At 43.1% G+C, this 12952-nt stretch overlaps 1 protein-coding gene across 1 annotated transcript in view; it reads left to right on the top strand.

Annotated features, from left to right (window-relative positions):
* The window catches only part of LOC122927339 (low affinity immunoglobulin epsilon Fc receptor-like), a 94707-nt gene that overhangs the window by 14427 nt on the left and 67328 nt on the right, over positions 1-12952 (top strand). The window contains exons 3-7 of the mRNA XM_044279089.1: positions 266-319; positions 1748-1792; positions 4221-4271; positions 11858-11908; positions 11984-12100. Coding sequence (XP_044135024.1) covers positions 266-319; positions 1748-1792; positions 4221-4271; positions 11858-11908; positions 11984-12100 — 318 coding nt within the window. The remainder of the gene's footprint in view (positions 1-265; positions 320-1747; positions 1793-4220; positions 4272-11857; positions 11909-11983; positions 12101-12952) is intronic.

Below are 12952 nucleotides of genomic sequence, written 5' to 3' on the forward strand. Positions count from 1 at the left end.
TAAATCCACAAGTTCAAAGCAGAGTCATCAGCAACACATCATATCAGAGGTGCCTTTATCTGCCACTTTGCCAACCACCATACCTCCCCATCTGGAAACAGAAATTGCACTTTATACAAACTACTGCTGAATGTACTACAAGTTTTATTTAGCATTTTTGAATGCTATATTTTGGCCAACACAGATTATTTATGTTCTGTGTGAAATTATTATCCAATGCTAAAAAGTTTCTCCAATAAAAAGTAACATGTTAACTGATCTATAGGTATGGAAAAGCCTGCTAAGCAAGCTCCATCTGTCTGGACCACTCCCCAAAAAGGTAAGTCCCGCACTCTGAGGCCTTCATTTACTACTTCAAATGGCCTTATTTGATTTTTTTTCCTCCCTAATAAGTTTTTATTTCAGGGCGTAGTGAGAGGTGGGCTTGCTGGGCGATTGCCCAGGGTGCTAGGTGCCAAGCTACCCGGTCTTGAGCAGAAAATTTAGATACAGGTTTCAAATGTTTCCACTTTTCTTATTGTAAAAGGGTAGGTAACCAAGATAGGGTGTAGACACTGTTAACAGTTCTTTTGTATATCACACAGGAAGGGCTGGTGCACCGCTTACTCAATGCATCAATATTTATAGAACTCCCCATTTCCGAAAAATGTTCTGTGCTTACTGCCTGTTACGTGTGTGAATGGCGCATAAAAACAGGTTGTTTATCTCCATCAGTTATGAAAATTTGGAACAAGAAAGGGAGAAAAGAGCAGTAAAGTATAAACGTGGCGTGGGCGGTTATCTGGCCAATTATTTTCTACACTTGTCAAATGTGAAGGTGAGGTAGACAGGGGCTTATGTTAAACAAGGCTCCACATACTTCTGGAGCTAACTCTGCCCAGGACAGAAGGAAATGTGGACATTCTAGAAGTTAGGGTGGACACTTGCATACATAACATTAAAGGGCTTGTCCAAAGTACTTTTTTTAAAAATTTCTTTATAGAGAAGCAGTGACACTATAAAATAAATAAATAAAAATACCATCCCGAACCTCCTTCATTCCAACGCCGCCACTCTGTCCACCTAGCTAGTCTTTGTTTTCCTGACTGCAGCAGTCATGTGCCTGTATAAGGCATGTGGCCACTGCAGCCAATCACTGACCCCCAGGCCAGTAGTTGGCTGCAGTGGTCAATTGCGATAAACAAGCACATGGCATAATCATGGACAGAGTTGGCTTTTGTAACCCCTAGAAAATTTATGTCTGAGGGCCCCCATAGCAACACCCCATAACTCTGCTACGCTCCACCCAAATAGCCTGCAAATTCTCACCTCATTGGATATCCGAGCCTCACTGTCAGCTTAGCAGTGCAACCCGGGCACTTCTGCTACTGCTCTACAGAGTAGAAGGGCCCTTCTAACCCTCTGGGCCCCTGTGCACCTGCACAAGTGGTACGACAGCCCATTTAGTCAATTGTTTTCCAGTCAACTGCTTATAGCAAGCAGGGACCCCCTGATCTCTGGGGACCAACCATTTCCTGGTTTGCATGTTGGTCCACCACTAGACATCATGGCTGGTAGACATCATGGCTGCAGTGACGGGGAGCAGTGGCACTGGAATCAAAGGGGTTCAGGAGTATAATTTTTTTAAATTATTTTTATTTGAGAAAATAATAACTAGTAATACAGACAACCCCTTTCATCTTTTTGAGGTTGCGCGTTATGTCTTCTGTTAACCCATATAATCTTTTTTCATTTTCTGTACCTGTAGAAGTTTTTCCAAAACAAACCCCAAGTTTTCAGCCACCACCTATAGGTAAGAATAAAGTGTTATGTTGGATGATACCAAGTGCACCATAATCACGCCTTAGGCTACTTTCACACTAGCGTTTTGGCTTTCCGTTTGTGAGATCCAATCAGGGCTCTCACAAGCGGTCCAAAACGGATCAGCTTTGCCCTTATGCATTCTACATGGTAAAGGATCCGCTCAGAATGCATCAGTTTGCCTCCGATCAGTCACCATTCCGCTCTGGAGGCTGCCTGCAGCATTTTGCCGTCCGCCTGATGAAGCGGAGTCAAAGGGGATGGATCCGTTTTCTCTGGCACAGTAGAAAAACTGATCCGTCCAACCTTGACTTTCAATGGTGTTCAAGACGAATCTGTCATGGCTATAGAAGACATGATACAACCAGATCCGTTCATGACGGTTGTATTATTGTAACTGAAGCGTTTTTGCAGATCAATGACGGATCCGCCCAAAACGCGAGTGTGAAAGTAGCCTTACACTGCCTGTGCCGTACAGTGCGGTGCCTAAATTATCCTTCCATATAGTAATTTGGTTTTTAAAAAAATTACAGTGGCCTAAATAACAATGCTACACTGTATCACCATCACATAATATCATGTACAATGCCTAAGAAGCTACGCCATGTGATGCCTAGGTACAGTATACGCAGAACCATACATTGCTCAACATGTAATTCAAAGTGATAACATCCTACATAATCTTATGAAGGTGTAATACAATGTCAATACAAATAAAATGCTATAACATTTATATTAATGCCTTCCCACCGATGAATGTTCCCTTATGTACAAGATGCATTGCTCTTTCTGTAAATGGTCATGTCTGTGCTATTAGCAGCTGGAATTCCACTGCAACAGCTGGAATCAGGTAGCATTTGACAGATGGAGGAGACTACAGTACCTTTGCCATCCTTTAAAGGAGTTGGGCCATCTAATACACTGGTGTTATGTCATCACTGTCAGATAGGTATAGGCTCCACCTGTGGACCACGCTCCTATCTCCAGAACGGGGCCCACAAAGTGAAGGAGAGTTCCAAAAATAGCTGAGCGAGCACTATCGGTTGTTTTTGGTGATCCCATAGCGGAGTATGTGTATGTACAGCTGCTCTCTTTTCACATCAGAGGTCCTATTCTGGAGATAGGTATGGGTCCTAGAGGTGGGACCAACACCTATCTTATATTGATGACATATTCTAACGATATGCCATCAATGCCCAAGGTAGGCCAACCTCTTTAAGTTCCCCTAAAGCATTATGTATGAAAAACTGCTTTTAGTCCCCTATAGGGAACAAGAAAAAAAGTCAACTTAAGGTCAAGAAAAAACATTTGGAGGGACCCCCCCCCCCCCCCATAAAATACAAGCCTTCGTACGTCAACGACAACAAAAAAAATAAAAAGGTTATAAGCTTCTAGAATATATATATTTGGTATTTGTGGGTTGTGCCACAAATAAATATACATTTTTTTTGGTGGCACAGCGTTCACCTTTGTAATTGCAAATTTAGTATAGCCACAGAGCTTTTTAATAAAATGTATCTGTATATTGTCACCTACTGTTTGTTCTTTTCCTAATTTCTTGTCCACCTCACTGAGGTGTTCTTTACATCAATCATGGCATAATCCCTTTAAGGGGTTAAAAGCCTCAGGTACAGTACATGGCCATCTGCTGTGTCCACTTCAGCCAGGCCAGCATGTGCCATATGCAGCCGCACAGACAACATACTCCTTAGGCCATCAATGGGAGCAGTAAGGGGATCGTTTTATATAGTGTTTTATAATAAGTAAAAAGCCAGGTACACTGACTACATATAACTTTTTTCTAATTATGATGCACCAATAATATACTTATACCCTTGAGAAAACGGAGCGAAACGTGCGTCGGGGTGCGCTCCCTGCTGACCAGAGGTCTGATCTCTTTACTGGCTGACTACCAAGGTATTCTAACATTTCTCCTCTCCTTAGCCGTTAGTTATTTGTGTCTCCACAGTAGGTGACCTTGATTGAGCCCTATGGTGGACAATTCTATATATGGCAGTTGATATGTTTGTTGGAGTAACCTTGGGGGCTACATTTATCATTGCTCTTTCATTCATCTATGCATAGAGCATTGTAGTTTGTGGGGATCGGGCACCCTGTGGTGAGCTGCTTGTCGCAGGGCTAGCCTGCATTGCTGCTATATTGTAATAATTGACTTTGGATTTATGATTTGTTTGTAAGGATTTATTACTAAATAAAGATCTGATATTTAATGTGTGTCCCCTATGGTCTTTTTGGTGTTTTATTTGTTGTCACGCATTTTTCCATCTAATAGATGGTTAAGTAGGTTGTACCAATAATATACTGTAGATCCAAGTGAGTAAATGACAGCTCACATATTTAAACTGATAAAACATAAAAATGTAAGGATCCTGTTTGATGTTATTTTTCTCTATTTTAAGGTCTTGATTTTTCCTCCGGAGCAGTCAATGCAGCATTTTCAGATATAGAAGGTAATAATGACCTAGTAATTGGGAGTCGATGTGAAAGACACTGGTATTTCCAATATTAACCCGATCTGCCAGAGATGTCTCTTTATTACTGAAGGATTTTCTTCTTCCTTCTTTATCTCTCATTGTCCTTCTTTGTTCTAGTCTTAACCTTTTCTTTGTATCGTTCCCCTACTCACCTTCTCTTTTAAAAATTCCCTATTTCTCTTTCAGCTCCTACTTTGTTCTTCTTTTGCCTTCTTCTCCTCCTCTTCTCTTTTCTTCTCCTCCTTCACCTTCATCTCCTTTTTTACTCTTTTCTTCACTTCCTTCTACTTTATCTCCTTCATATTTTCCTTGTCTCCACCTTCTGTTTCTTTTCTCCTCCTCCACCACCTCCATTTTCTTCTCCTTAGTTACCTTTTAGGCCCCTTTCACACGGGCGAGATTTCCGTGCGGGTGCGATGCGTGAGTTGAACGCATTGCACCCGCACTGAATCCTGACCCATTCATTTCTATGGGGCTGTTCACATGAGCGGTGATTTTCACGCATCACTTATGCGTTGCGTGAAAATCGCAGCATGTTCTATATTCTGCGTTTTTCACGTAACGCAGGCCCCATAGAAATGAATGGGGTTGCGTGAAAATCGCAAGCATCCGCAAGCAAGTGCGGATGCGGTGCGATTTTCACGCATGGGTTCTAGGTGACAGTCTATTCACTGTATTATTTTCCCTTATAACATGGTTATAAGGGAAAATAATAGCATTCTGACTACAGAATGCTTAGTATAATGGTGCTGGGAGGGTTAAAAAAAATAAAAAAGTTAACTCACCTTATCCCCATGATCGCCTAGTTCCCGGTCGGTCTCTTCTTTAGCTGTGGCTAAAGGACCTTTGGTGATGTCAGATCACATGCTCCATCACCATGGTGATGGACCATGTGATTGGAGCATGTGATCTGACATCACCAAAGGTCATTCAGCCCAAGCCCACAGCTAAAGAAGAGACCGACCGGGAACTACACGATCATGGGGATAAGGTGAGTTAACGTTTTTTTTTTTTTTAACCCTTCCAGCACTATTATACTAAGCATTCTGTATTCAGAATGCTATTATTTTCCCTTATAACCATGTTATAAGGGAAAATAATAGAATCTTCAGAACATCAATCCCAAGCCCGAACTTCTGTGAAGAAGTTCGGGTTTGGGTACCAAACATGCGCGATTTTTCTCACGCGAGTGCAAAACGCATTACAATGTTTTGCACTCGCGCGGAAAAATCGCGGGTGTTTCCGCAACGCACCCGCACATTTTTCCGCAACGCCGGTGTGAAAGGGGCCTTAGGCTGAGTTCACAAGAGCGTGACAGATTAGGTCCGGATGCGTTCAGGGTGCGTTCAGTTAAACTCGCACCATTTTGCAAGCAAGTTCAGTCAGTTTTGGCTGCAATTGCATTTAGTTGTTCAGTTTTTTCCGCGCGGGTGCAATGCGTTTTGATGCGTTTTTCACGCGCGTGATAAAAAACTGAAGGTTTACAAACAACATCTCCTAGCAACCATCAGTGAAAAACGCATTGCATCCGCACTTGCTTGCAGATGCAATGCGTTATTAACGCAGCCCCATTCACTTCTATGGAGCCAGGGCTGCGTGAAAAACGCAGAATATAGAACATGCTGCGATTTTAAAGCATTGCAGAACTGATGCATGAAAAAAAATGCTCATGTGCACAGCCCCATTGAAATGAATGGGTCAGGATTCAGTGCAGGTGCAATGCGTTCACCTACTGCATTGCACCCGCGCGGAAATCTCGCCCGTGTGAACTCAGCCTTAGAGACAAGCGATCTTCTTGAAATCCCTGCCTGATTCATTACATTTTTCAATTCTTGTCCGATTCAATTCTACCTGGATTAAAAAAAGCTGCAATTACCACTCTGATGTCTCCTAGGAATTATATTTTTTCTATCTTGTTTTTCATTATTATTATTTTTGATCTCTCCCCCCCTTTCATTGCATTTTAATGCAATGACAGCAATAGCAAATAATATCAGAGTGACACTGACATATATATACATGGTTGACGGTTTTACCAAACAGCTTATTTACAACAGGTTCACTAGAACAGGTACAGGATACTAAGCAGTTATTGCAGTAAAATGCACAGTATCTCGGAGTACTACAGTGCATTCATTAGCACAGGATACTACTGCAGTTTGTGCAGTACAACGCAGTCACTGAAACGCCACAATATCTTGAAGTAATGCAATGTTTTAACTGAAACCAGGGCCGGCCTTAGGTGTTCAGGCGCCCTGTGCGAGCTAACCTTGTGGCGCCCCCCAACCCCCCCCCCCCGTCAAAAAAATAATAATATATATATATATATATATTGTGTGGCACAGTGTAGCGGTATATGTGTATAACAAACATATTTCACATGAAAACTTACAGTTACTTGGCTTGGCCCTTGGGGATCTCGGACGCCACTTCCACACTTTGGCCGGGGGCTCGGCGGAGCTGATGTTGTGTTTTATCCTAATGAGAAAGATTTCATAATAAGTATTTGGAGAAGGGGCAGAGGGATAGCAGAGCATGGAGAGGATGGTGCTGCTACTAGGGGGTCATACCATGGGGGAGTAATAAAGCCCACCATAATGCCCCCCCCCCCCAGTAGTAATAATTCTCCTTATAATGTGACAATGCAAAAAATACCCCCTTGTAATGCCCCCATTTGAGCTAATGTCCTCATAGTGCCCCCATAATGTGCCAGTATAAAATACCCCTATATAGTGCCCCTAGTAAATGACCCCATAGTGCTCCACACCCTCCTTCCTCCTAGTGCCCCCCATAATGCACCAGTATAAAATGCTCCAGTAGATGCCCTCAGTGTCCCCCATAATTTGCAAGTATAAAATACCCCTTAGTGCCCCCCGTAGATGACCCCATAGAACTCCTCTCCCCCCTTCCCCATAGTACCCACCATGTGTCCCAGTATAAAATTGTACTGTACAGAGAGCCCATATAAAATACCCCTTTTTTGTGGCCTCAGTAAATGCCCCTATAGTGCCCCCAATCATGTGCCAGTATTAACAGCCCCCCCCGTGCCAGTAATAATAGCCCCCTATGCCAGTAATAGCAGCCCCCCTGTGCCAGTAATAGCAGCCCCCAGTAATAACAGCCCCCCTGTGCCAGTAATAGCAGCCCCCAGTAATAAGAGCCCCTCTGTGCCAGTAATAACAGCCCCTGCCAGTAATAACAGCCCCCCCTTTGCCAGTAATAACAGCCCCCCCTTTGCCAGTAATAACAGCCCCCCCTTTGCCAGTAATAACAGCCCCCCCTTTGCCAGTAATAACAGCCCCCCCCTTTGCCAGTAATAACAGCCCCCCCTTTGCCAGTAATAACAGCCCCCCCCCTTTGCCAGTAATAACAGCCCCCCCTTTGCCAGTAATAACAGCCCCCCCTTCCCCCTTTGCCAGTAATAGTATTGTACATAATAAAAATAATAAAAAAAACCACATACTTACCTCCATGTCAGTGATGCGATGCAGGCCTCTTCTGGCCTGTGTCCCACGCTGTATGGCTCAGGCGGCGCGATGACGTCATCGCGCCGCCTGCGCCGGCCTCTGATAGGCTGCCGGCCTAGTGCCTGCAGCCTATCAGAGGAAGGGAAAGGGACACGCCTCTCCCTCCCCTACCGCAGCACAGGCAGCCATCTGTATCGCTGTCCTGAGGACGGCGATACAGATGACTGGAGATGAGCGCTTCCACAATGGAAGCGCTCATCTCCCTGTGCCCAGCCGCCGCCGCCATTACACTGCGGGCTGTCGGCCGCCGGCGCCCCTGTTGCTATGGCGCCCTGTGAGGCCGCACAGCCCGCCCACCCCAAAGGCCGGCCCTGACTGAAACAGGTATATTGATGCATTGAAATGCACTAATTGCCCAGTTACAAACAGTAGATAAACTGACACTGTTTTTTTGAAAAAAAAATGCGACAAATGCTCGACGTGTATGCTATTGACACTGTAGGTGCTGTTAATAATACGATTAACTGTAGAAACTTTAGGTTTTCACACAGAAAGGCTATCTGGCTGTCCATTTATGGAAAGAAGTAAAGGTTGCTGCAGGTATTTGTAATGTGACTGTATGAAACCCACAACGCTGAGTGACTCACTCTCTATGTTTTCCATGATAAAACCCGCTCATATGAAGCAGCCCTTAGAATGGTGTTCTTGCTTCTGAGAAATCAATTGGTTGTCAGCCTCTGTGTCACTCTGGACAAGCCCCTTCCTCCCTCCCAGTGTCATGTGATCTCTCATCCTCATCCTCCGGGTGCTGGGACACCCTGCAGTTGTGCTGCGTATTTGGTGCATCAAATAAACGCACACAAAAAATGCAACAACATACCTACATTTATGGTGCATTTTCTTCCATCAAACACAAAACACACAGCAAAACCGAATGACATTAATTACAAAATAAAAATGATGATTTACAATATACAGCAGTGGAGGTGCACAATGACAAAAATATGCAGAGTGGAGATTTGACAGTGCGGTGATTGTCTAGTAGCGGTTTCTACCTTCAGTGGGTACAGTAAATGGCTGTGTCCATTTGTGTGCAGTCCATAAAAATTGTCTTTCTGTACCACCGGTGTTGGTCACATAGAAAATATATAGTATATGGATAGAGCGGTAAAAAGGTAAAAAATATAAAAATATATATAGGTGGTAAGTCAGTCGGGTGCTGTACTTAGTGTGGCGTCCCACACATTAGAGAAGACTGCACCCTGACTGTTTACCTTCTTTGCGGGGTATCCTGGCTGTTGGAGCAGCCTTGCTGCGCTTTGCAGTGTCTGTTTCCAGGTCTTCTCGGCGTGCCGCGTGGGTATGACGTCACTTCGTTGGCGTCTCACGTGTCTTTGCCGGACTTGGTTTGGAGATTTTCGCTGGTGGTCTTTTTCGATCTGGAGGATTCAGATGGAGTTAGTTATTCGGAAGCGCTTCCAGGATAAGGTTCTTGGCAGGTTTTAGAGGGAGGTCACCAGACGCGTTTCGATGGACTTAGCTGCCTTCTTCATCAGTGGTAGCCCTCTGACTGCTGTTGTACTGCCTTTTATGCTGCTGGTGGATCTTTCAAAGACCTGGACTGGATCTCATTTTATATGGTCCAGACTTTTGGATGTGATGTATCTGGATAAGTACTAGTTAGGTGTCTTCTTTTATTTGCTTTATGTGTGTGTATGTTTGCTTTTTGTATTGTTGTTGGCAGTGTGATGTGTTTGCTGATTATTGCTTTGGTTCTTTGTTGACTTATGGTTTCTGATTAAATTCTGCGGTTTTTGCAGTGTCTATGTTTGCTGCGGTACCGCTGCGGCTTCTACTAGTTGTGTATTTTTGTATTGGGGCCTGTTTGGAGACCCTAGTGTAGGTTCTGTGGTTTTTTGTACCGCTGTGTTTTTTCTTCTCAGTGATTTGTTCTTTGTTGAATTCTGGTCTCTAATGTACTATGGATTCTGTGCTTTTGATCTTTCCTGCGGTATTTTATCCGTGTTGCGTTTTTATTTTTATTTTTTGGGCAAATTTGGTATCTGAGAGACCTTGTGTGGTTTTTTGTTACCCTGCGGTATTGCTGCGTATTTTCAATAGTGCATTTGGTGATCATAACAGTGTGTTATGATGAGTGTTAGCGGGGGTGTGTCTGTGGAGACATTGGTGACAGGTAATGTGGGTGGTTGGGTTGGTGCGTTCCGTTCTGGGTGTTAGTGGGGGAATAGATTTTTTTTGGGGGGGTGCGTATTATCCTATGTGGTTTGTGCTCATTATACTCAATTTTGGTCCAGGATTTGGATGCGGTTTTTGGGATCCATTATTGTGATTTATGTGGTATTTTCCTGTGGTGCCTTTGCGTTTCTATGGTGCGTTTTCGATGGTGCGTTTTTTTCTCAGCAATGCGTTTTTGGGTAGATTTTAGGGATTTTTGATTGGGGTGCGTTTTTTGGGTAGGTTAGATTTTTTGGGGATATTTGGTGTCTAAGAGGCCTAGTGTGATTATTGTGTATGTGTTTTACCTACAGTATTGCTGTGTTTTTAGGTGATGTACCCACTGAAGGTAGAAACTGCTACTAGACAATCACCGCACTGTCAAATCTACACTCTGCATATTTTTGTCATTGTGCACCTCCACTGCTGTATATTGCAAATCATCATTTTTACTTTTGAGAACTTCATTATTTAGAACTTCTACATTTTTAGAACTTCTACCTTTTAGTTCCTCATTCTTAAACGTACCCTTATAAAATTAAATACATATTTTTTACTATCATACGTGTATATTGCCTCCTTAGCATTACTGATAGATGTAGAGTGCCGGTTTTTCACTATATATCTTTATTGTCATAAACCGCCTTTCTGATTGGGTGAATCAGTCCAGAACCAGAGCACCTACACATTGTATTGATCAGGTGAGCCACCAATAACCTACCTTCTCTCCTTAAAATTACAAAATAAAGTTTCATTAATTCCATTGAGGTCTGCTGGGTGTTTTGCTCTGCCTGCTGCTATATTATTGCAAAAACTACATGCGTTTTTTTTATTTTTTTTTATTTTGTAGCACCAAAAAAAATATGTTTTCCTTACTACTTTTCACAGTAAAATGGCGCTGGCACAATTTTCACAAATTTTTTTGTGAAATTCAAAATTAATTTAGATTAATTTGCTCATCTCCAATGTCTATACCCTTTATTTACCTTCTTGTTCTTCTTCTCCTTCAGTTTCGCCTTCTTCTTCACCTTGTTCTCATTAATCTCTTCACCTTATTCCTCTCACTATATTAATTTACCTCTACCTCCTCTTCATTAACTTTCTCCTCAAAACTTGTTCATTCACCTTCTTTCTTCACTTTCCCTTTCTTCACCTCATTCTTCTCTTCTGCAGTTCTTTTTTACATAATAATGTTGTTATACAGGATATTCTTTGCTTTAAAGATGCAGTTTACCTGTTTGTTACATATCAGCGTAACACATAGCATGGTGTTATGTGGGTAGATGGATGGATAGACAGACAGTTTTGGGCTACTCATATTCTTATATGCCAGCATTAAGGGGCAGCTGTCAGCAGATTTGTACCTATGACACTGGCTGACCTGTTACATGTGCGCTTGGCAGCTGAAGGCATCTGTGTTGGTCCCATGGTCATATGTGCCCGCATTGCTGAGAAGAATGATGTTTTATTAATTACATGCAAATGAGCCTCTTGGAGCAGCGGGGGTGTTGCCATTGCACCTAGAGGCTCTGCTCATGCCCTCTGCACTTTGATTGACTTTAGGGAGAAGTCAGGGTCAACCAGTAAAAACATCATCACACCTGGCCCTGCAGAGAGTGCGCCAATTGCAGAGAGAGCTGAGCCTCTAGGTGTAAAGGCAACGCCCCCTAGAGGCTCATTTGCATATAGTAAAACATAATTTTTCTCAGCAATGAGGGCACATATGAACATGGGACCAACACAGATGTCTTCAGCTGCCAAGTGCACATGTAACAGGTCAGCCGGTGTCACAGGGACAAATCTGGCAAGCAAACCTGGTGCATTGGTGACCATTGCTCATTTCTTGTTTCTTGTTAATAGATATGAAAACGGCATCGACTTTTGCTAACAATACATTTTCAGACTTGGAAGGTAATTCAGTAAATGATATTTCAATATAATCCCACTAAAGTGCAATCTCTATGCAACCCCTTCTTTGTGTTTTAGTTATGCCAAATAGAAATAAGCAGAGATGTGGAAGGTCCATGTTGGTGGTCTTGATGTGGTTGATGTTCATCATGTTCATCGCCTTTGGGGTCATCACTGGATTCATATTCTTACATTGTGAGTAAAAGCTAAGCACATATTCTTCCTAAGAACGTCAAATTACCGTAGTCGTTCGCTTTGTCGATGGATGGCTTTACTTACAGTACCTGCTGTACTTCTCCATTTGTAGTTAGCGCTCCCTAGTGGTGGCTGCATGCAACTAAAAATGTATTATATAAAGAGGAGCTGTCACCTCTACTGACATGTGTGGTTTAGTAACTACTTGCTTTCCCCGTGTAATAACCAGGGGAGTAGCTAAAGGCTCATGGGTCCTGGTACAAGAGTTCAGCTTGGCCCCCCTTCCCTCAGTGCTTGGTGGCAAAGGGCAGGAAAGCACATAGGGCAGCACAGGGGCTCAGTGGTTAGCACTGGTGCCTTGCAGCACTGGGGTCCTGGGTTTGAATCCCACCAAGGACATCTGCATGGAAGTTTGTATGTTCTCTCTCTGTTTTCGTGGGTTTCCTCCCACACTCCAAAGACATACTGATAGGGAACTTAGATTGTGAGCCCCATTGGGGACAGTTGGATGCTAACGTCTGTAAAGCGCAGCGGAATATAGTAGCGCTATATAAGTGCATATAATAATAATAATAATAGTAGTAGGCTTTGTGCTGCCTGAGGCAAAAATAGTACCCCCCCCCCCCATGCCAAATTCTTGAACTAACCCCTTACCTCCAGCCAGAGGTGTAACTTGACCTGCATGCACTTTTATATAATACTTACCTCTGGTAATACCAATTCTGATGCATTTATCCTTATGACTCTAAGTTGTTCCATTCCTTTATGTATCCTGCTAGAATTTAGGAAATAATTGCTAACAGTTTGCAAACAAGGTCCACCTGAGTGTTACCATTTGAAGGGGGGTGTTCT

This window comes from Bufo gargarizans, chromosome 2 (assembly GCF_014858855.1).
Source record: "Bufo gargarizans isolate SCDJY-AF-19 chromosome 2, ASM1485885v1, whole genome shotgun sequence".
Classification (NCBI taxonomy): Eukaryota; Metazoa; Chordata; class Amphibia; order Anura; family Bufonidae; genus Bufo; species Bufo gargarizans.